This window comes from Pogoniulus pusillus, chromosome 1 (genome assembly GCF_015220805.1).
Source record: "Pogoniulus pusillus isolate bPogPus1 chromosome 1, bPogPus1.pri, whole genome shotgun sequence".
Classification (NCBI taxonomy): Eukaryota; Metazoa; Chordata; class Aves; order Piciformes; family Lybiidae; genus Pogoniulus; species Pogoniulus pusillus.
Genome location: NC_087264.1, coordinates 22878401 through 22902634, shown reverse-complemented (window position 1 = coordinate 22902634; position 24234 = coordinate 22878401). Strand labels below are relative to the sequence as shown.

At 47.3% G+C, this 24234-nt stretch overlaps 1 protein-coding gene across 1 annotated transcript; it reads left to right on the top strand.

Moving 5' to 3' along the window:
* Positions 1 to 69: 69 nt before the first annotated feature.
* On the top strand, positions 70 to 22804 carry EIF2S1 (eukaryotic translation initiation factor 2 subunit alpha). The gene is made up of 8 exons (XM_064143984.1): positions 70 to 215; positions 3950 to 4191; positions 8297 to 8376; positions 9331 to 9482; positions 14274 to 14380; positions 19286 to 19383; positions 20633 to 20776; positions 22285 to 22804. Exons 2-8 carry the CDS (start codon positions 3951 to 3953, stop codon positions 22408 to 22410), a joined length of 948 nt encoding a protein of 315 aa, XP_064000054.1. The 5' UTR covers positions 70 to 215; position 3950; the 3' UTR covers positions 22411 to 22804.
* Positions 22805 to 24234: the final 1430 nt, after the last annotated feature.

Sequence of the window (24234 nt, the reverse complement as noted above, 5' to 3'; positions counted from 1 at the left end):
CGGCGCCGGGTGCCAGGGGGCGCTCTAGCAGAAGGCGGCCCTGCTGCCCCGACGTGCAGCCTCTATAGCCAATCGCTGCGGGGGAGCGGCGGCAGGGCGGGCTGGCGCTTGCGCAGTGAGGGACGGCGACGGCAGGGCGCACGCCGCGGCAGGAGCGGGAGCAGCGCGGAACCCCGGGCCGCGAGCGCAGAGCGGGACCTGTCGGCAGCCGCCAGGTAGTGACTGCGGTGTGGCCACGCGGCCCGCACGCCGCAGAGCTGCCCCCGGCCGGGACGACGCCGCTCGGGGCCCGCCGGGTCGGGAGGGTGCTCGGCGCGGCCAGGGGCTGGGCCCAGGCGCTTGGGCCCGGGCGGGGCGGGAGGGACCGACGCCTCAACTGCGAGCTTTCCAGCCAGCGGGGCCGCGCTCCGGGGAGGCCGGCCCGGCTCTCGCCCTCAGTGCACCAGAGATGAGCCTTTCCGGCCCGGCAGCGGTTGTCGGCCGCCCTGGAAACTGTTTCCTTTCTCATGGATTGTCCTCTCGCTCCGGCGGCCGGAGGAGTCCCTGGTCACAACTCAGTCCACTTTGGCCTGTTCGTTCAGAGACTTGTGCAGCCGCGGGCACGTAAACTTATGCTACTGCGGCGTTTCTAACGTCTTGCAAAGATGATTTTCAGCTCTGATGCTATGGGCACTCTGTTGTGCCTGAGTCTTTCACGGAAGCTCGTGTCTGGGGAGAGGAATAGAACGCACTGCGTGCAGAGCAGTCTGCCCAGTCTTGCTTGCTGTGATTGAAGTTTGTGGCTTGGTAATGTATCTTTAGCGTATGTCTCGTAAGTAGACGTGTAGGGATGACCTGAACTGCAGTGAACTAGAAAAGCAAACTGTAAAGGTTTTGTTTTAATCTTGGGATTCTTAGTTCAGCTCCACATTATATGAAGTGATATTAGACTTTTAGAGGGGTATTTTTATAATCCTTTACTAGTATGTATTTCCAGCTTCCAAGAGTTAAGAATGAAAATAAGGGTGACTTTAAAAGGGTGAATTCAGCAAGCCTTTTGAAGGAGTGATTCATGTGACATGGCATCTTTGTCGGCGACATGGACAGTGGCATTGAGTGCACTCGCAGTAGGTTTGCTGACGGCACCAAGCTGTGTGGTGTGGCTGACACGCAGGAGGGAAGGGACCTGGACAGGCTGGAGAGGTGGGCACAAGTCTACCTTGTGAGCTTCAACAAGACCAAGTTCAAGGTCCTGCAGCTGGGTCGAGGCAATGCCAAGCACAAATATAGGCTGGGCAGTGAGTGGCTGGAGTGCAGCCCTGAGGAGAGGGACTTGGGGATGCTGGTGGATGAGAAGATCAATATGAGCCATCTGTGTGCTCTTGCAGCCCAGAGAGCAACCAGAGCCTGGGCTGCAGAAAGACAAGTGTGGCCCTACAAGAAAGCTGGGGATGTCAGCTAGGCAGTAAGGGACCTGGGGGTGCTGGTAGATAGTAGCTGAACATGAGCTAGCAGTGGGCCCAGGTGGGCAGGAGAGCTGATGACTTCCTGTCCTGTATCAAGAATAGTGTGGCCAGCAGGACCAGGGAGTTTATTTTGCCTCTGTACTCAGCACTGGTCAGGCCACACCTTGAGTGCTGTGTCCAGTTCTGGGCTCCTCCATTGCAGAGAGATGTTGAGGTACTGGAAGGTGTCCATAGGAGGGCAGCAAGGCTGGTGAGGGTCCTGGAGCACAGCCCTGTGAGGAGAGGCTGAGGGAGCTGGGGGTGTGCAGCTTGGAGAAGAGGAGGCTCAGGGTTGACCTCACTGCTGTCTATAACTCCCTGAAGGGAGGCTGTAGCCAGGTGGGGTTGGTCTCTTCTCCCAGGCAACCAGCATAGTCTCAAGTTATGCCGAGGGAGGGATAGGCTGGACGTTAGGAGGGAAGTTTTTCACAGGAGGCATTGGAATGGGCTGCCGAGAGAGGTAGTGGAGTCATTGTCCCTGGAGGTGTTCAAGCAAAGCCTGGATGGGGCTCTTAGTGCCATGGGGCTCTTAGTGGGGCTAGGACTGGATGCTAGGTTGGACTGGATGATCTTGGAGGTCTCTTCCAACCTGGTTGATGCTATGATAGCACTAGGAGGAATGGAACCAAGCTGGAAATGGGTGGATTCAGAGTGGCTGTTAGGAAGAAGTTCTTCAGCATGAGGGAAGGCGTTGCCCGGGGAGGTGGTGGACGCCCCATCCCTGGAGGTGTTTAAGGCCAGTCTGGATAAGGCTCTAGACAGTCTGATCTAGTTTGAGGTGTCCTTACCCATGGCAGGGGGTTTGGAACTAGATGATCCTTGTGGTCCCTTCCAACTCTGACTGATTCTGTGATTCTATTTTAGTCTCCTACTTCTGTAGCAAACGTTTTGCATTAAACTTCCATCACAGATGAGGAATTGAACTTCCTTGGTTAGCAGTGATGAATATGTGGACTCATCAGCAGGAAAATTAAACTAGTTAAGCATTCCTTCTTAACACAACATGTTTATGAAGTATTAGTGTTTGTACTTTTTGAATGCATAGTGAAAGGATACTGGTTTGGTTTTCAGGTTTTATTTTCCTCTTCGCTAGCAGTATGTTATGGGGTGATCTTTCTTCCTCTTTTTCCGTGCTTTGTGTCAGCTTTGTACTGCCTTCTCTTCTGATTACTCCCTTTGCTGACACATGACCTCTGGAGCAAGTCTTACAGGATTATCCCAAACGTCTTGTGCTGAGTTTAGAAAGTCATCTTCTCCACCCTGCAGAAGCTTCACTCTTCCTATTTTCTCAACCTCTCCCATGCAGTTTTATGTGCATACAAATCCCTTTGCGAGCACATCAGGCGGCTTCTTCCCCAAGTCCAGCCACTGTTAAACTCTGATATAAAATTTTGCACATCCTCATGAATTTAGATGAATAGGAGCTGTGCAGTGCCACCTTTTCACCTCTTGAAGTCTCTTTGCTGCTGTGTATAGGTGGTATGGCAGTTGAAACTTTGCACTTGGAATCATAGAATGCTTTCGTTTGGAAAGGACCTCAGAGCTCATCCAGGGACACTTCCCACTAGAACAGGTCACTCCAGGCCTCATCCAGCCTGGCCTTGAACACCTCCAGGGAGGTTGTGGAGCACAGAATGTGATCAAAGATCACAGATCACATTCTGTGCTTCTGTGCTCCACAACCTCCCTGGGCAATCTGTGCCAGTGTCTCCCCACCCTCACTGCAAATAACTTCTTCCTAACACTTTAATGCAAAAATAAGCATCTCAGCAAATGGTTATGGTAATGCTGAAATACTGATTCATTAATTGCCTAATTTCTATTAAAGCCAAGTATGAGTTGCAAAAAGCTTTACTCTAATTTGCAAGGTGGTTGGTTTGTTTGGGGTTTTTTAGCATGTTTCTAGGAGAAGTGTTGGGAAATGGCTGAAGGAGAGGGGACACGAGTCATAGAATCAACCAGGTTGGAAGAGACCTCCAAGATGATCCAGTCCAACCTATCCCCCAGCCCTAGCCAGTCAACTAGACCATGGCACTAGGTGCCTTATCCAGTCTTTTCTTCCCTAGAAGCTTGTACAATCAAGCCCTTGATGTGAGGTCTGAGTATTGAAGCACAGTTAAGCCACAGCAGTGTATGTGAAGAGACTCAAAGGAATTTGTCCTTGAGCCTTCTGATAAGCAACTTCTGTGGGACTGTGTCCAGATTAGGAGGGAAATAGGAGGAACATGCAGATTCCAATCTTTAGATGTGCTGCATTGCATGGTGGGTTTGCACTAACTGGGGTCACCCTAACCTAAAAGTCTATGCTCTGTAACTTGAAGCCTGATGCTGTCAATAAACTTTGGCTTGCCTTGCAAGCTAACTCATACTGAATCATCTCTTGGCTTTCCCAAATCCCGTCTGCAGAGAAGGCAGTGATGTACTTTGAAATAAAATCTTTTTATTTCTTTCTCCTCAAATTCCAGAATGCCAGGACTAAGCTGTAGATTCTACCAGCACAAATTTCCAGAGGTGGAAGATGTAGTGATGGTCAACGTCCGGTCCATTGCTGAAATGGGAGCCTATGTCAGCCTGCTGGAGTACAACAACATCGAAGGCATGATCCTTCTCAGCGAGCTCTCCAGGAGACGGATCCGCTCCATAAACAAACTCATCCGCATCGGGAGGAATGAATGTGTCGTGGTCATAAGAGTTGACAAAGAGAAAGGTATTTTGGAGGGATATTTTGAACTGTGAGGAGAGGCTGAGAGACTTGGGACTGTTTAGTCTGGAAAAAAGAAGACTTAGAGGGGATTTGATAAATCATGTTCATAAGTATCTGAAGGCTGGCCAGGAGCAGGGGGACAGGCTCTGCTCACTGCTCCCTGGAACAGGACAAGGAGCAGTGGGCATAAATTGCAGCAAAAGAAGTTCCACCTCAACACAAGGGGGAACTTCTTTCCTGTAAGGGTCACAGAGTACTGGAATAGGCTTCCCAGAGAGGTTGTGGAGTCTCTGGAGCCTTTCAAGGCCTGTCTGGATGTGTTCCTGTGTGACCTGTGTTAGATAGTATTGTCCTGCTGTGGCAGGGGAGTTGGACTCAATGATCAGCTTGGGTCCCTTCCAACCCCTAACATCCTGTGAGCCTGTCAACTGTTATCAAGGCAGAATCACAGAGGAAAACACAAAAAAAGAAACCCCAGGTCGCTTAGATATTCATTGGTTGTGCAAGGAGTTCTGGGTTTTTGTCGTCCACTTAAGCAAGATAAACCATCTGATACTTAGGACTTTAGTCCTCTCTAGGACTAAAGGAGGTGTTCAAGAAAAGACTGAGTGAGGCACTTAGTGCCATGGTCTAGTTGATTGAATGGGGCTGGGTGATAGGTTGGACTGGATGATCTTGGAGGTCTCTTCCAACCTGGTTGATTCTGTCATTCTATCCCCTCAGAAATTTGCTTAATGAAAAGCAACCACATCAGTGAAGATGTGATTGAGTGAGTCCTTACCAGCTCGATGTTCAGTCAAAAAACAAAGCGAAGTGTAATTTTCTTTTCATATCTGGGCAGATTTTCCAAGTCCTAGCTGAAGAGATAGACCTTGTAATGTAGAGATAAAAATGTAAATGGCAAGCATTTGATGCTCACGGTTCATCCAGTTTATTAACAAGCCTTGAACCTTGCCTGTAAAATAGATGATACCTAACTGTTGTACCACGTGAATTCTCTGCGTTACAAATTGAGATTGTACAGGCGAGTTTCTCTTTTTCTGTCTCTTGAAGACTTTCGGTGTCTTGCCTCAGGAGGGTCTGAAGGCTTTCGGTATTTTGCCTCAGGAGGGTCTGAAGGCTTTCGGTGTTTTGCCTCAGGAGGGTCTGAAGGCTTTCGGTGTTTTGCCTCAGGAGGTCTGAAGGCTGTCGGTGTTTTGCCTCGGGCGGTCTGAAGGCTGTCGGTGTTTTGTCTCAGGAGGTCTGAAGGCTTTCGGTGTTTTGCCTCAGGAGGTCGGAAGGCTTTTGGTGTTTTGCTCGGGAGGTCGGAAGGCTTTTGGTGTTTTGCCTCAGGAGGTCTGAAGGCTTTCGGTGTTTTGCTCGGGAGGTCGGAAGGCTTTCGGTGTTTTGCCTCAGGAGGTCGGAAGGCTTTCGGTGTTTTGCCTCAGGAGGTCGGAAGGCTTTCGGTGTTTTGCCTCAGGAGGTCGGAAGGCTTTCGGTGTTTTGCCTCAGGAGGTCGGAAGGCTTTCGTTGTTTTGCTCGGGAGGTCGGAAGGCTTTCGGTGTTTTGCTCGGGAGGTCGGAAGGCTTTCGGTGTTTTGCTCGGGAGGTCGGAAGGCTTTCGTTGTTTTGCTCGGGAGGTCGGAAGGCTTTCGGTGTTTTGCTCGGGAGGTCGGAAGGCTTTCGGTGTTTTGCTCGGGAGGTCGGAAGGCTTTCGGTGTTTTGCCTCAGGAGGTCGGAAGGCTTTCGGTGTTTTGCTCGGGAGGTCGGAAGGCTTTCGGTGTTTTGCTCGGGAGGTCGGAAGGCTTTCGGTGTTTTGCCTCAGGAGGTCGGAAGGCTTTCGGTGTTTTGCCTCAGGAGGTCGGAAGGCTTTCGGTGTTTTGCCTCAGGAGGTCGGAAGGCTTTCGGTGTTTTGTCTCAGGAGGTCGGAGGGCTTTCGGTGTTTTGCCTCAGGAGGTCGGAGGGCTTTCGGTGTTTTGCCTCAGGAGGTCGGAAGGCTTTCGGTGTTTTGCCTCAGGAGGTCGGAAGGCTTTCGGTGTTTTGCCTCAGGAGGTCGGAAGGCTTTCGGTGTTTTGCCTCAGGAGGTCGGAGGGCTTTCGGTGTTTTGCCTCAGGAGGTCGGAAGGCTTTCGGTGTTTTGCCTCAGGAGGTCGGAGGGCTGTCGGTGTTTTGCTCGGGAGGTCGGAGGGCTGTCGGTGTTTTGCCTGGGAGGTCGGAGGGCTGTCGGTGTTTTGCCTCAGGAGGTCGGAAGGCTGTCGGTGTTTTGCCTCAGGAGGTCGGAAGGCTGTCGGTGTTTTGCCTGGGAGGTCGGAAGGCTGTCGGTGTTTTGCCTGGGAGGTCGGAAGGCTGCAGGTGTTTTGCCTGGGAGGTCGGAAGGCTGCAGGTGTTTTGCTCGGGAGGTCGGAAGGCTGCAGGTGTTGTGCTCGGGCGGTCGGAAGGCTGCCGGTGTTGTGCTCGGGCGGTCGGAAGGCTGCCGGTGTTGTGCTCGGGCGGTCGGAAGGCTGCCGGTGTTGTGCTCGGGCGGTCGGAAGGCTGCCGGTGTTGTGCTCGGGCGCTCGGAAGGCTGCCGGTGTTGTGCTCGGGCGCTCGGAAGGCTGCCGGTGTTGTGCTCGGGCGCTCGGAAGGCTGCCGGTGTTGTGCTCGGGCGCTCGGAAGGCTGCCGGTGTTGTGCTCGGGCGCTCGGAAGGCTGCCGGTGTTGTGCTCGGGCGCTCGGAAGGCTGCCGGTGTTGTGCTCGGGCGCTCGGAAGGCTGCCGGTGTTGTGCTCGGGCGCTCGGAAGGCTGCCGGTGTTGTGCTCGGGCGCTCGGAAGGCTGCCGGTGTTGTGCTCGGGCGCTCGGAAGGCTGCCGGTGTTGTGCTCGGGCGCTCGGAAGGCTGCCGGTGTTGTGCTCGGGCGCTCGGAAGGCTGCCGGTGTTGTGCTCGGGCGCTCGGAAGGCTGCCGGTGTTGTGCTCGGGCGCTCGGAAGGCTGCCGGTGTTGTGCTCGGGCGCTCGGAAGGCTGCCGGTGTTGTGCTCGGGCGCTCGGAAGGCTGCCGGTGTTGTGCTCGGGCGCTCGGAAGGCTGCCGGTGTTGTGCTCGGGCGCTCGGAAGGCTGCAGGTGTTGTGCTCGGGCGCTCGGAAGGCTGCAGGTGTTGTGCTCGGGCGCTCGGAAGGCTGTCACTATTTTATGCTGGAGGGTTTTTTGAATGTCTTTTCTATTTAGAACATGTTGGCTTTCAATAATAGTGTCCCATGCAACCTTTCAAGTCTGCATCCAGATATAAAGAAATAGCAAATACTGAGCACATCTCCTAGAAACCTGACTGTTGCTCCCATGTTTCTCAAGGGATATAACTTTCCAGAATACTTCTGAAACTGCAGTTAACTCTGAAATTAAGTAATGAATGACACAATAAGGAAAAACAGAGACAAAAAAAGGTGAAAAGAAAGTTATTTCAGATAGATTTGAAGTAAGTTTCCCAACATGCCTAATGAGAGAATACTCCCCCTTACAAGTTCAGTTAGTTCTCCTACTGTCAGAGAAGCACATCTGGAACTCTCGTAGTGGTCTTTTTTTGAACCTTTCCAGGGAACCTATAGTTCATGAGAAGTGGGTGAAGGTCTTTTCAAATTTATGAAGGCATCATTCAAAAGATTTTTTTCTTTTCACAGACATCTCTCCCAAAAGTGTATCCAGGGAGTTAGAATTGGAATTTGAGGCCAGGCCTACTTCATTAGGGAGATGTTCAGAGCTAAGCTGATGAAATGCCAGCCTTGAACGAGATTTGAGTAGAGCACTACAAAAATATACATCAAACTTGCTTCTTTGTATGCTGGTATGAGTTTTGCCAAAAGTCTGCACACTAACATAAAAATGGATCACTGTTTGCTGAACTGTTGTAAAAATTTCTTCTGTTTGGAGATAAAACATGAAGGCAGTATTTTTAAAGAACATTTCACTAAAGATTTGCTATTGGAAGTATTTACAGTAGAAGGAATTGTAGCCTCAGTGAGGTAATAGTCTGATCAAATTCACATACAGAGGTAGCATAGACGTGAGGCAAATCCTGAGTTTGCTCTTTAGGTGTTTCTTTTGAAGCAGTTAAGACTTGTTTGTATTCTATCTGATGCTCCAAATGGTTTTCCTCACTAGGTTACATTGACTTGTCAAAAAGAAGAGTTTCTCCAGAGGAGGCAATCAAATGTGAAGACAAATTCACAAAATCAAAGACTGTAAGTTGCTTTGCTTTATTCAGGCGCTGTGAATTTCCAGCTTTTCTCTTGAGCAATCAAAATGAACAGACATGTATGAAAATACATTTATTCCCACTTATTAGGCATACTCTGAGTCTCGTTAATCCATGTAAATGTATACAACCAGCTCATGTGTCCACAAGTGCTTTGCTAAACTCCTTAATTAACAAGCAGGTCATGTAAGTTGTTGGTTGGCAGATAGGCTGGTTTAGATGATCAGTAACTCAGAAGTGCAGGCTGGTTTAGCACACTGTGGGCAGCTCTTTCTGGAAAGGCTTGCAGACAGGGACATGGAACTGCTGGAGACAGTCCAGAGGAGGCCACCGAGATGCTCAGAGGGCTGCAGCAGCTCTGCTATGAGGACAGGCTACAAGAGTTGAGGCTCTGCAGCCTGCAGAAGAGAAGGCTTCCAGGAGACCTTGGAGTGGCCTTGCCGTATCTGAAGGGGGCTACAGGAAGGCTGGAGAGGGACTGTTGACAAGGTCTTGTAATGACAGGATGAGGAGGAATGGGTTTAAAGTGGCAGAGGGGAGATTAAAACTGGATGTTAGGAAGAAGTTCTTTGGAGTGAGGATGGTGAGACACTGGCACAGGTTGCCCAGGGAGGTTGTGGAGCACATTCTGTGCTTCTGTGCTCCACAGCCTCCCTGGAGGTGTTCAAGGCCAGGTTGGATGAAGCCTTGAGTAACCTGTTCTAGTGGGAAGTGTCCCTGCCTATGGCAAAGGAGAGTGCACAGGAGGGTTGGAACTGAATGTTCTTTGAGGTCCTTTCCAGCCTAAACCATTCTATGCTAGTTCAAGGCATTTACTGCCACTCTTACTACTGTCCAAGCAGAAGACTTACCATTAAATGCTACTTTTGATGCTAAATCTTTGTCTGTTTACAGTATTTTCTTTCCAGTTTTAAAACCTAACAGTCCTTTTATGTTCCAGGTTTACAGCATCCTTCGCCATGTTGCTGAAGTCCTGGAATACACTAAGGATGAACAATTGGAGAGTCTCTTCCAGAGAACTGCCTGGGTGTTTGACGACAAGTACAAAAGACCAGGATATGGTGCTTATGATGCATTCAAGCATGCAGTCTCGTAAGGATGGGGTTTTTTATACTTTAAGGGGCTTGTTTTAAATTGCAGAAAAGTATTTCCTGGAATAGATCCATCGTAGTGTTCTTCTGGATTTTTGTTTATTTGTTTTCCAGAGTCAGTATGTAGAATAGACTGCTCAAATATACCTAGTAAATTTTGACACATCAGTCTTCCAGTTGCTGTTGAAGGTTTCTTTGTTTTGCTGCTTTCTCTAAGTTCCCAAAGTTCTCTGCTGAGAAAGAAGGCCTGGAGTTGATTGGTTTTATCCATCTTCGAGTCTGCCACTCTGTGTGTCTCAGCTTTTCAAAAGCAGTAATTGAGGTATTGGAGAGTAGAATCATAGAATGCTTTAGGTTGGAAAAGACTTCAAAGATCATTAGTTCCAACCCTCTGCCATAGGCAGGGACACCTTCCCCAAGAACACTCAAGGCCCATCCAACCTGGCATTGAATACCTTCAGGGAGGGAGCATCCACAACCTCCCTGTGCAACCTGTGCCAGTGCCCCACCGCCCTCACTGTAAAGAACCCTTTACTAACATCTAGTTTGAATGAACCCTTTCCTAACATTTAGTTTGAATCTCCCCTCTTCCAGTTTAAACCCAAACACTGGAGAGATTTCTGTTGCTACCAGTGAGCCTGTAACATTTCTAACAAGCAGCACCACTGGTCTTGGTTTATCTGTGAGAATTTGCTTGTTCTTAGTCCCAAGCAGATGTTATAAGAAATATCTAGTTCAGTGTCTGAAGGTGTTTCAGATCAAAGCTGACTGTCACTCTTCCACTTCACAGACAGTGTTTTTTGGTTTTGAGAGGCATCAAACTCTGTGCTTCTGGACTTCAAGAAATAGAAATGTAATTGTGAACTTATAAATGTAATTATGAGCAGAACGAGATGGAAATTGTGATGCTAAGGGAACAGCCACTGAGATTTCCTTTTCTTTTTTTAATAGAGCCTAATATTTTAACTTTCTTTCAGAATTAACCTATTTGGCCTCCCTTTGCTGTGAAACTGCCTATCCCAAAGTCGATTTCTTGCTGACGTTAGCTTTTCACAGCGCACAAACCCGAGTGCTGAACTTGAGTTGAACACTAGATGGCAGTAAGAAAACTGTGGAGCCTTTTGCTTCGCTTAGAGCCATGTGGTATTTGGGGAAGAGACAATTGCATCTGCATTTAGACTAAATGCAAAAGACCTCGAAGGTCATCATGTCCAACCATTATCTAGCTGTACTAGGGCCCCTACTGCACCTTGAGCAGCACAGCAAATTGCGATTCAGCAGAAGGAATTCCAGATCATCTGGAATATTGTGTCCATTTCTGGGCCCCCTAATTCAAGGACAGGGAGTTGCTTGAGAGTCCAGCACGGAGCCACACAGATGATTAAAGAAGTTGAACATCTTCATTTTGAGGAGAGCCTGATGGGGATGAGGCTTTTTAGCTTGGAGAGAGGAGGAGACTGAGAGGTGACCTCATTAATGTTTATAAATATGTAAAGGTGACTTCCAGGAGGCTGGAGTCAGGCTCTGCTGGGTGATGCCCAGTGACAGGATAAGGGGCAGTGGGTGGAAGCTGAGGCATAGGAGGCTCCATGTGAACCTGAGGAAGATTGATTTTTTTTCTCTGTGAGGGTGACAGAGCACTGGAGCAGGCTGCCCAGGGGCGTTGTGAAGTCTCCCTCTCTGGAGATATTCAAGAACCATCTGGATGCATTCCAGTGTGATCTGCTGTGGGTGATCCTGCCCTGGCAGGGGGCTGGGCCAGATGAGCTTTGGAGGTGCCTTCCAGCCCCTGACATTCTGTGATTCTATGATTGTTCTGTAACTGATAAATGCTTAGTGAAACACCTATATAGTAGAAGAATAGAAACCTAGAGTGGCTGTTTAAGCTTCTCTGAACTCAGAGTTCCTGAACATACATGCCATTTGTTGATCATCTGCTATTCAGGTTGGATTATAAAGAATTTTGTTTGCTATATCTTTTTCACTGTGGCTTGGTGTTTGGGGATTTCACACAGCACATGGCAAACCCTCTGATCAATGAAAAGTAAGGACCTATTTGTGGAATGCTTACCAAATGCTTCTGAGAGTAATTTAAAGATTGATCAGGATGGACTGTAAATGAAGAAACAGAATTTGTGTGGCAAATAAATCACTTTTGTTACACAGGTCCATATTTTGATGTGTAAAACCTGTCTTTCCTGGCTTCTGTTTGTTTAGATTTGGCCCTTTTACTCATTATACTCATCATTATTATCTATACTCATTATTATCTGCCCTTCTACTGTCAGTATTCATTATATAAACCCATGAAAGGCGATGCTTTTATTAGCAGCAGAGACCAATCTCCATTGGTGCCTCTGGGTTTCAGGCCATTTTGCTTCACATTTTGCTAGCACTATTGGAGGTGACATACTGTTTTTCAGAGGACTGCAGATATTCTCTCTGAAGAGCAGGAACAGTTTTTGTGTGGAGCTGTTTTCTGGTTGATCTCTAGTCCAAACATGTTTTGGATAAAATTAATATAGCACTAGAGAATTGACATCTTTGTATGAGCTGCTGATTTATGTTGGTGAGCAGCAAAAGTTGGATTTGATGATCTTGAAGGTCTTTTCCAACCTGATTGGTTGTAAAGGGTTAACCCTCCTGAGGGAGTGGTCTTGACCCTGACCCCAGGTCCTGCTGACCCCTCCCTGGGGTGGGTCTGAACACTATCAGGCAGGTGGGTAGCCCACTCCCACTTCCTAAAATCCCTATAAAACCAGAGGAACTCCCTGTTTCTCTCACTCTCTCTTCCTGCCTCCCTGCTCACCAGCATCACCATCCTGTTTCCTGCTACTCTATGTTCTACCACGTGGCCATCACCCACGAGGCAGACAAAACCATTGCCATCAAATCTGGTTCTATTTACATACTTTTGCATCTTGTTTCCCCTTCCCTATACCTATTGTAACTTCCCTACCTCAAATACCTTTTATTTATTGTTAAACTTTTCTTCTTTTAACTTCCAAATCAAATTGAGACTATTTATTTGGGTGTACTCTACCTTATCCTCTCTACATCTAATTTCTTTTCTTTGGGAAAGAAGTGGGAATAGGGAAAGGCATCCTTTAAATTGTTATTGTTTCTATTAACTATATATGAGTCTCTGAGGAATTTAAACTAGAACTAAGACATTGGTTATGTGAAATGAGCTTTCCTCAGTGACCTCTGGATTTAAAACTATTAGCTTCTCATTTAAAACCCTTTTTTTTCCTTAGCCAGAATGTAACCAGCAGAAAAACATCTGTATGTGAGTCAGTTGTTGTTAAAAAGGAGTGCAGGATAACCTGCAGTGTGTCTAGATTACTTTGTAAAATGACAGAATTCATGAAACTCTAAAATAACTTGAAAGCCTCAGATTTGTAATGGGTTCTCTTTCGTGTGAGAGGAGTTTATCATCACAGTGGAGACATAAATACCAAGAAAGCATAAATACCAAGCAACCAGATGTTTGTCTCATTCTGTCTGTCATACACAAAGGCAATCAGACAGGAGTAATTCCTCTGCTTTAACAAAGAATAAAAATAAGGCAAATCTTTTCATCCCTGAACAGATAGAGTAAGCTACTGTGGCCATTCGAGATAGATTGCTAGCTCAGGCATAGGGGAGAGGTGAACATTCTAGGGATAGGCCATAGAATGGCAACAATGGATAAGTTAATATCATTTCATTGGAGCATCAAGAGCTTTATGTCTGGAATCACAGCTTGGACCTTCGCCCTTGCTGGCTTCTGCTGCTTCAGCTGCGTCCACTGCTATCTTTCCCCACTGCTGTTTTGGCTGCTGCTGCTTTGCTGCTGCTTGACCCCTTCCCTGTCTTCCTTAAGATTATTTTATTTCTCTAGGGGTTTATTTCTCTTTGTACTGTTATATTTAAACTATAAGAAAGACAATTTCATCTTTCCCTGACTTTCCAAAGAAAATCTGTGTTGTGGGGAGTTTATTCAACCGGGGGAGAGATCTACACTAACCCGAGGCAGCTGCTTACCTGCTTTGCTGTTAAATGCTTCCTGTGTAAACTGTTGTTAAAACAGATGTGTTAATTTTCTTCTGGGGTTTAAATGGCCTTCTGTATAGGGTTAGCACTCCAGGGGGAGTAACCCTCAACCTGACCCTAGATGGTCTTGACCACTCCCCAGGGGTGGGTCTGAACACCACCAGGTGATGGTTAGCTCGCTCCCCTTTCCTGTCCCATAAAAGCAGGGGGACTTCCTGTTCCTTTCTCTCTCTGCATCACTCTGCTTCCTGCATACCATCTGTTCCTGGGTTCTCTCTGTGTCACCACGTGGCCATCACCCATGAGGCGGACAAAGCCATCACAATTGGGTTGTATTTATACAAATTTTGTGTTTGCCTTTTCCCTATCCTTTGTAACTTCCCTACCTCAGGTACCTCTTTTAAGTTATTGTTAAGCTTTTCTTTTTAACATCCAAATCGAGTGAGATTCATTTATTTGGGTGTGTTTACCTTTCCTCTCTCTCTTTCTCTCTACTTCTAATTCCTTTATTTGGGAAAGGAGGGGGAAGAGGGAAGGGCACTCTACAAATTGTTATTGGTTCTATCAAATTTATCTGAGTCTCTGGAAATTTAAATTAGAACCGAGATACCTTCTTAAGAAGTGTCTCTCTTTTCTTTGCCTGGTAGGTCTCTGGCATTACATGGAAGAATATTGGAGTAGTACCAGAAAGCAAATGTTATGTTGTGTTGTGTTGCACTGTAGTATAACTTCTATTTCATTGCTTTGCTTGGCCCAGAGACCCTGCAATCCTGGATAGCCTGGATCTGACAGAGGAGGAGAGGCGTGTGTTGATTGACAACATTAACAGACGTCTGACACCTCAGGCCGTCAAAATCCGAGCTGGTAAGTTCTTTCCAGATGCTCATCTGTGGTAGTTTGGGAGTTTCCTGCCCCCACAAAGTTGCCAGACTAACTCAGCCGGCTGGAAGTTAAGGAATGAAGCTGTATTTACAGCATGGCACTACCACAGGCTACAGTGCCACAGGCATCAGAAGAGATGGGGAGATGCTTGATGCAAGCTAATTCAAATCCAATCCATTTATTGCATTCCAAGGATCTGTTTTTATACCTTTCATCAGAAGACTACAAATTGTGTTAAACTGTAATTGGTTGCATGCACTTGCATTAGAAATTACATACTAATTGGCGTGGACATTCATCATATTCTCTCAACAATACATGCATTGTGTCTAAGCAATCTGCGTCAGCAGAGATAGGCAAAAACCACAGGCTCCAGCTTTACATTTGTTGATATTTGTTACACCATTCTCTAAGGTCATTCCAACCTTCTATTTTATCTTAACTCAGTACTTCTGAGCTCGTGTGCTCTCGCCTGTCCATGGCTTATGTTCCAATATTGTCTTTCAAGTTCCAGTAGCTGTACCATTCCAATGTGGCACCAATATACAGACCTATATACACAATGTATACAGATAGTTACAGCTGTATACAATTATGAGCAAGTTAAAAGTGATGCAGAAATACAAAACCCCTCCCCAACAGCAGAAGTGCACAGGAGGGCTTTCAAACCAACTCCCCTCCTTTCCATCCCTCCTGCCTTATTTCAGAGTCTCTTATGTGCAAGGGGTGAGATGCGGGAAGCCAGATAAGGAGCTAGAAGCAGAATAGTTTGAGTTATACAGGTCCAGGCAGAGGAATTAGTGAAGCAAGCAGCAGCCAGGCAGAGACTGACTGACTTTATTTACGTTCCTAGGGTTTATGTCCCTCAGCAGAACCAATGGGTGATATAGACATCACTGCTATTTTCTTTTCACAGCCAGTGATCTAATTTCTCTCATGAAAATATTCCAGTTAGCTTCAAACCAGCACATCATGGAACACCCAAGTCAAGTTTAGTGTATCCTATTGCAAACTCATTTAAAACTTAGTGGTTTGTAGTGCTGATATTTGAGTGGAGTTGTTGAGAATGAAGACACCTTCATCAATGATTGCTTGCAAAATGCCTTTGCAGGTTCTATCCTGAAAGGCAAGGTTTTGCTTGGCTTTTTTGTTTTTTTCCCTGAACTACAGATTCCTTGAGAAACAAAGTAGTAGTCATAGAATAGAGTCATAGAATCAACCAGGTTGGAAGAGACCTCCAAGATCATCCAGTCCAACCTAGCACCCAGCCCTAGTCAGTCAACCAGACCATGGCACTAAGTGCCCCATGCAGGCTTTTCTTCAACGCCTCCAGGGATGGTGACTCCACCACCTCCCTGGGCAGCCCATTCCAATGCCAATCACTCTCTGCCAACAACTTCCTCCTAACATCCAGCCTAGACCTCTCTTGGCACAACTTGAGACTGTGTCCCCTCATTCTTCTGCTGGTTGCCTGGAGGAAGAGACCTAATGTATAATGCAGTCTCTCATATTGCACTGACACGCAATGAATATTCATTAGGTACTGATGCATCTGCAGTATTCTCTTTCTTTATTCAAAGTGTTAAGTTCATTGATTTCCTAGGAGGATGAATTGTCTCTGCCAGCACACCTAAAGCATGTGCCTTAGACACTTGTCCATCAACATGTGCAAATAGTCTGACTTTGCTCTGGGTATATTTCTTACTGGTTGATCACAAAGCAGACAGCAGAATGTATTATCTCAAGCCTAGCACATGTCTGATGTGCCCATAGATGAGTCTGGGCAGAAAAAGCACGTGGCTGCACTACTTTAGAAGGCATACTTTAAAACTGTACAGCTAACTGAGCAGCCTAAAAGCATGCTTGCTATTAAAGAGTCAGTGCAGCACAGTTCTTCTAGACTGAGCAAATGCCACTACTCTGAAAGGAAGTACTGGAGAGCATTAGCACTTATTGATCACTGTGGAGAGAAGGCAAGATAAAGCTATGATCTTGGAGGTCTCTTCCAACACAGTTGATTCTGTGATTCTATATCCACATGTTGAAGTCAAGAACAGAGCACAAAAAGTAAGGTAGTGAAAAATTACTTTTAGATCACCATGAGCTAATGTAGACTTCCAAAATGTAAGTAGGATTTGACTGCCATGAAGAATTAAATGGCTAGCATGAACAGCACTCCATTAGTTTTGAACATAAAGTTTCTTGATGAACGTTCTCATATTGCCTTCATCTCTCCTTGTTTCTTCTGGTGGTCTAAGTCTTTTTAAACTTTGTCTTCAGGCTTTCCCTTGACTTGGAGTCTATGATGATTTAGATGTTCTTTGCCCCCCCCAGACTAGACTCAGCTGAGCTGGAAATTAAGGAATGAAGCTTTATATTCACAGCTTAGCACAAGATCCAAGCAGGTGTTTACAATCTATACAGCTATAGACAGAAATAGACAAGTTAAAAGTAATACAGAAACACAACAGCCCTCCCAGAAACCAGAGTCCCCAGGAGGGGCTCCCAACCACCCTTCCACCTTCTCCCCACCCCTCTACCTTACCCCAGACTTTGCCTTAAGTTCAAGGTGAGTTTGGAGAATCAGCCCGGGGGGTTAGGAAGCAGAAAGAGTAGCAGGTTACAGAGAGAAGTGCATGAAGCCAGAGCCCAAGAGCAACTCTGTTATCTATGTTTGTGTTCATGTTCTTACCCATCTCAGTAAGTCTATGAGTGCAGCAGACAGCACCATTGGTTCCTTTTCACAGCCTATCATCTAATTGTTCTCACCAAAATATCCCAGCTAGGCTCGAACTAGCACAGAGTCCCGTCCTGAGGCTGATTGGGATGCCCTTCTCTGAATTAGCAGATTGTTGTTAGCTACTTGGAAGTGAAACCAGCTTCTCTGTGTAGCTTGGGCTCATGCCATGGCTAGAGAGGGAAACAAATCTTTCAGATTAATTAGAGTATTAGGAGTAGGACCAGCAGCAATCTGTGCCTCCATTTCAAAAAACCTACCAAAGCCTCTAGGTAGCTGTCAGTTCAGCTCTATGCTAATAGAACTTCTCTTCTAAATAAATGAATTAATTCCACTGCTCCTTAAGTGATGCTTCTCTCTCTCTGGTGTAGTTGCTGACAGAATCATAGAATCAGTCAGGGTTGGAAGGGACCACAAACATTGTCTAGTTCCAACTCCCCTGCCGTGGACAGGGACACCCTACCCTAGATCAGGCTGTCCTCAGCCTCATCCAGCTTAGCCTTAAATACCTCCAGGGACAGGGCCTCAACCACCTCCCTGGGCAACCCAACCCAGGCTCTCACCACTCTCATGCTCAACAACTTCCTCCTCACATCCATTCTGAAACTCCCCACCTCCAGCTTTGCTCCATTCCCCCTCATCCTGTCACTCCCTCATAGCTTGAGAAGTCCCTCCCTAGCTTTTCTGTAGGCCTCTTCAGATAGTGAAAGGCCACAAGGTCACCTGGGAGCCTCCTCTTCTGCAGACTGCACAGCCCCAACTCTTTCAGTCTGTGCTCACAGCAGAGCTGCTGCAGCCCTCTGAGCATCCTCCTGGCCCTGCTCTGGACACACTCCAGCATCTCCACATCCTTCTTGTAATGGGGGCTCCAGAACTGGATGCAGTACTCCCGGTGGGGTCTCAGCAGAGTGCAGCAGAGGGAGAGAATCACCTCCCTGGCCCTGCTGGCCACACTTCTCCTGCTGCAGCCCAGGCTCTGCTTGGCTTTCTGGCCTGCAAGTGCACACTGCTGGCTCCTGTTGAGCTTCTCGTCCAGCAGCACCCCCAAGTCCCTCTCCTCAGGGCTGCTCTCCAGACACTCACTGCCCAGCCTGCATTTGTGCTTGAGATTGCAACATGAACTTGTGAACTTCCTCTTTTCAAGTTTCCCTTTCTCAATACTTCTTTGATTTGTTTTTTCCCCTCCTCCTGGTATTTTTTATTTTTATATCTTCTTCTCTCCATGCAAAATGCATAATTATCCCTGTTGAATTTATTGGGTGAGATGTGTGAATGTGGTGGTCAGCCACCTGAGATTGAGCAGTATTAGGTCTGTGATGGCCTTAGGTGTCTGGGGCCACACATTTTGTCCCCTTGTACTCAGCTTTGATGAGGCCACATCTTAACTATTGTGTTCAGTTTTGGGCACCACAATACAAGAGAGATGTGGAGATGCTGGAGCAGGTCCAGAAGAGGGCAGCAAAACTGGGGAAGGGCCTGGACAATGAATCTGATGTGGAGAGACTGAGGGAACTGGAGATAGTTAATGTGAGGAAGAGGAGGTTGAGGGGAAACCTCATTGCTGTCTACAGCTACCTGAAGGGACATTGTAGAGAGGCTGCTGCTGGGCTCTGCTCACAGGTAGTTGGAGAACAAGGGGTAGTAGCCTCAAGCTGAGGCTGGGGATGTTTAGGCTGGACATGAGGAAAAAGTTTAGAATGGTGAGAGTGGTCAGGGAGTGGAGTGAGCTGCCCAGGGAGGTGGTGATGTTTGAGGGTGGATTGTGTTAAGCCTGGATGTGTTTAAAGGTGGTTTGGATGTGGTACTTAGGGCTATGGTTGAAGGTGAAGTAGGGTTAGAGGTTGGACTGGATGATGCTGAGGGGCTTTGCCAGCCTGCATGTTGCTGTGATTCTGTGTGTGGATGTGTAATTTCATATCCTGGCTGTTCAAAGCATAATGTAAAATGTTGTACATCTGGAGGATTCATGAAGACTTATACATCAGCTTACTAGTCAAGAAAGTGAAATACCCTGCTCAGCTCTGGGAGCTGCTGAGGTTCTCCTGCACAAACACTGGATGTTAAAACACTTTAAAGCTTTTCAATAACACCTTTAATAAAGGTCCTACAGCTTTTGATTAAGTTTTATTATTTGTATTTTTCTCTCCTAGATATTGAGGTGGCCTGTTATGGTTATGAAGGCATAGATGCAGTGAAAGAAGCTTTGAGAGCAGGATTGAACTGCTCCACAGAGAACATGCCCATTAAAGTAAGTGTCTGTCTTAATAGTGGCATCAACAGCAGTGTTTTGATGTCCTCATGTACCAGTAGTGTGCAGCTGCAGCTGTGCCAGTCACACAGCTGAGGCTGGGAAGGCAGGTACTTGCTTTCTGATTCCTCTCTAGCAGGTTTGCAGCACCCTTCCTTTCTTTTCTGCAGTGTACTGACATTTGTCCCTAGGATGCTCTGAGGGCTGCAGCACCTCTCACATGGACAGGCTATGAGATTTGGGGCTCTTAATCACAGAACCATAGAATCAACCAGGTTCGAAGAGAGACCTGCAAGATCATCCAGGCCAACCTAGCACCCAGCCCTAGCCAATCAACCAGACCATGGCACTAAGTGCCCCAGCCAGGCTTTGCTTTAACACTTCCAGGCATGGCAACTCCACCACCTCCCTGGGCAGCCCATTCCAATGCCAATCACTCTCTCTGCCAACAACTTCCTTCTAACATCCAGCCTAGACCTCCCCCAGCACAGCTTGAGACTGTGTCCTCTTCTTCTGTTGCTGGTTGCCTGGCAGAAGAGCCCAACCACACTTGGCTACAGCCTCCTTTGAGGTTCAGCCTGGAGAAGAGAAGGCTTTGAGGAGACCTTATAGTAGCCTTCCAGGGACGTACAGAAGGGCTGGGGAGGGACTATTGATAAGGTCTTGTAATGCCAAGACAAGGAGGAATGGGTTTAAATTGGCAGAATGGGAGATTGAAACTGGATGTTAGGAAGAAGCTCTTTACGTTGAGGGTGGTACTGGCACAGGTTGCCCAGGGAGGTTGTGGCTGTTCCCTCCCTGGAGGTATTCAAGGCCAGGTTGGATGAGGCAAGTCCCAGATGTTGTATTTGGTATGTTTGGTTGATTAAGGTCCTGTAGTGGCATGCTGTGTACCTGCCACTCCTTTGCACAGCCTTTGAGAGAGAGATTTTATTTTCAGTTCTAGCATTTTGTGAGTAAAGAAATGTCTCCTTTACATGTGTGAGTGTTGGTAGAACAGCTGCTGCACCCAGACCTCATTTTTCTTCCCAAATAATTTTACGATATTAAATGTGTTATTGAGTGGCTTCAAAAAACTTTGAAGTACTCCCTTCAAGGGGCAGTGAGTGGAATCACAGAGTCACAGAATCCCTTAGTTTGGAAGTGTTACTCACTTTACTTTTGATATGTGTTTGTTCCTTGATTTTTCTTACTGAGTTTGCCTCTTTTTTTGTTTTCTTTTATTTCCCCTCTCCCTACAATGTGACAGATTAACCTGATTGCCCCTCCTCGTTATGTGATGACCACTACAACCCTGGAGAGAACTGAAGGGCTGTCTGTTCTGAATCAAGCCATGGCTGTTATTAAAGAAAAGATTGAGGAGAAGAGGGGAGTCTTTAATGTGCAGATGGAGGTAAGAATCATAGAATCACCCAGGTTGGAAGAGACTTCCAAGCTCATCCAATTCAAGCTATCACCCAGCCCTGTCTAATCAACCAGACCATGGCACTAAGTTCCTCATTCAGGCTTCTGTTAATCACAGAATCTCCCAGGTTGGAAGAGACTTCCAAGCTCATCCAGTCCAGCCTAGCACCCAGCCCTATCCAGTCAACTAGATCATGGCACTAAGTGCCCCAGCCAGGCTTTGCTTGAACACCTCCCACGGACAGTGACTCCACCGCCTCCCTGGGCAGCCCATTCCAATGCCAATCACTCTGACAACAACTTCCTCCTAACATCCAGCCTAGACCTGCCCTGGCACAGCTTGTGGCTGTGACCCCTTCTTCTGTTGCTGGCTTGCCTGGCAGCAGAGCCCAACCCCACCTGGCTGCAGCCTCCTTTCAGGTAGTTGTAGACAGCAATGAGCTCTGCCCTGAACCTCCTCTTCTGCAGGCTGCACACCCCCAGCTCCCTCAGCCTCTCCTCATAGGGCTGTGCTCCAGGCTCCTCACCAGCCTTGCTGCATTTCTCTGGACATATTCCAGTATCTCAACATCTCTTTTGAATTGAGGAGCTCAGAACTGAACATGCTACTCAAGTTGTGGCCTGAGCAGCATTCAGTACAGGGGAAGAATAACCTCCCTCTTTCTTTTACAGAAAAAAATGAGGAGAAGGGAGTCTTTAATGTGCAGATGGAGATAATCATAGAATCGGCCAGCTTGGAAGAGACCTCCAAGGTCCTCATAGTAGAGCTGCTGCAGCCCTCTGAGCATCTTTGTGACCTCCCCCTCTTAAATCATTCCAGTAGCCAATGCAACCACATTTAATTTGCCAGTTCTCTGCTCGCATCTGGGTACTAAATAGGTGTTCTGTAAGGAAAAGTCTACAATTTATCCTCAGTAAAATCATAGAACCATAGAATCAAGCAGGATGGAAGAGACCTCCAGGGTCATCTAGTGCAGCCTATCATCCAGCCCCAACCAATCAGCCAGACCATGGCACTAAGTGCCCCATGCAGGCTTTTCTTCAACACCTCCAGGGATGATGACTCCACCACCTCCCTGGGCAGCCCATTCCAATGCCAATCACTCTCTCTGTGACACTGAAAATCACTGTTTCCTCCTGACATCCAGCCTATTCCTCCCCTGGCACAGCTTGAGACTGTGTCCCCTCATTCTGTTAAGAACACATTGCACTCTGAAGTGCAGTTTGCTTTTTCCCTTGCAGTATTTTTAAGTTGAGCAAGATCAGTAGTACTAGGAGACATTTTATCAAAAGGCATACAAATGCTTAAAAAAACAGAGCTGATTTGGTCCTTCAATCAACAGATGGCCAAAAATTCTCATCTTCCTGGGGCTTGTGTGACTTGAAGATGTATTTTATCTCTTGCTCTTTTAGGTAGAATCAGAATGTACAACTATAGGTGGTGTTTCTTTATGACTGTTTACCAAGTGTTCCAGTTTGTTTGTTTCTTTTTTGCAGCCTAAGGTGGTTACTGACACAGATGAAACTGAGCTTGCAAGGCAGTTGGAAAGACTGGAGAGGGAAAATGCTGAAGTGGATGGGGATGATGATGCTGAAGAAATGGAAGCCAAAACTGAAGATTAAATATTCTGGGATGTTTAGAAGAGAGATCCTATGAAAAAATTAGAGACCACCCCCTCATTGCAAACACTCTGGACTAAATGTTTCCAGTATTGAAAACTTCAGATGCAAATACTTGAAGTGGTTTACAGTTTTTAAAAGACCAACATGTAAAGGCTCTTCTAAGTAACACTTGATGCAGCAGCTGACACAAATTGAATCCTTTGAAAGGGAGCTGCCTAGTAAAATCCAAGAGACAGGTTTGGCCAGGAGGAGGTTGCAGCCCCATGCTTAACCTTTTCAGACATAACAATTCCTCATTGGTGGTTGCAGCTCAATGCATCCTATTAGTGATCTTTCTTGGGAGCACCAAACAATGTATAGGAGCAAACATTCAATAAATTCCTGGGCTGTGTAATGCTAAGGTTTACTTTTTTTCCCCCCTACTCTTTTGTCACATGGCCTAAGGTGGTGTGAATGTAAAACCTGGAAGGGTATGGAGGCAATATTGACAAGGTCTTGTAATGACAGGACGAGGAGGAATGGGTTTAAACTGGCAGAGGGGAGATTGAAACTTGGAGCACCGCCCTGTGAGGAGAGGCTGAGGGAGCTGGGGGTGTGCAGCTTGGAGAAGAGGAGGCTCAGGGCAGACCTCATTGCTCTCTACAACTACCTGAAAGGAGGCTGTAGCCAGGTGGGGTTGGGCTCCTCCCAGGCAACCAGCAACAGAAGAAGGGGACACAGTCTTAAGCTGTGCCAGGGGAGGTCTAGGCTGGATGTTAGGTGGAAGTTGTTGTCAGAGTGATTGGCATTGGAATGGGCTGCCCAGGGAGGTGGTGGAGTCACCGTGCCTGCAGGTGTTGAAGCAAAGCCTGGATGGGGCACTTCTGTGGAAGCAGACAGTCCTTCCACTGAGTTTCAAGTCCTGTAGAAGACTTGGTGTAGAGCTCCGTAGGTCAATGCAGATCAAAGCTTGTCCTTTTCCACCAGCAGGCTTCAGTGCCGGAACTTGCCTTGGCAGCGCACACAGCCCAAGTGCGGTGACTCATTGTACACTATCTGGCCCTGAAAGATTTGTGTTTGCTTAGCCTCAGGGAGCAATAAAGGGGCAACTTGAGAGCCTTCATTAGCTACAGCCTGAGACAGGGGGAAGGGAGGGTGTGTGTGGTAAATATCCAAAGGATTGAGCAAAGTGAAGGCTTTGGGTTATAAAAAGTAGCTGATACCAACCCAACTGTTTAGTTAACAGTTACAGCAGTGTTTGCTCCACCACCCAGTTTGACAACTGAATCCTTTGTTGCTAACAGTAACTTTGCCAACATCCATCTGCAGGGCTGCGGGTGGTCTGCATGCTGGAGGACACAGGAAGCAGATGAAGTTCAACAAGGACAAGTGCAGAGTCCTGCATCTGGGGAGGAATAACAAACTCCACCAGTACAGGCTGGGAGGTGACTGCTGGAGAGCAGCTCTGTGGAGAGGGACCTGGGGGTGCTGGTGGATAACAAGTTACCCATGGCACAGCAATGTGCCCTTGTGGCCAAGAAGGAAGAGTGTGTCCAGCAGATCAAGGGAGGTTCTCCTGTCCCTTTACTCTGCCCTGCTGAGACCTCATCTTGAGTACTGTGTTCAGTTTTGGGCTTCCCAGTCGAAAAGGGACAGGGATCTGCTGGAGAGGGTCCAGTGGAGGACTACGAGGATGATAAGGGGACTGGAGGGCATGGCCTATGAGGAGAGGCTGGGGGACCTGGGGCTGCTTAGTCTGGAGAAGAGAAGACTGAGAGGGGATTTGATAAATGTTCATGAGTATCTGACTGCTGCCAGGAGTGGGGGGACAGGCTCTGCTCACTG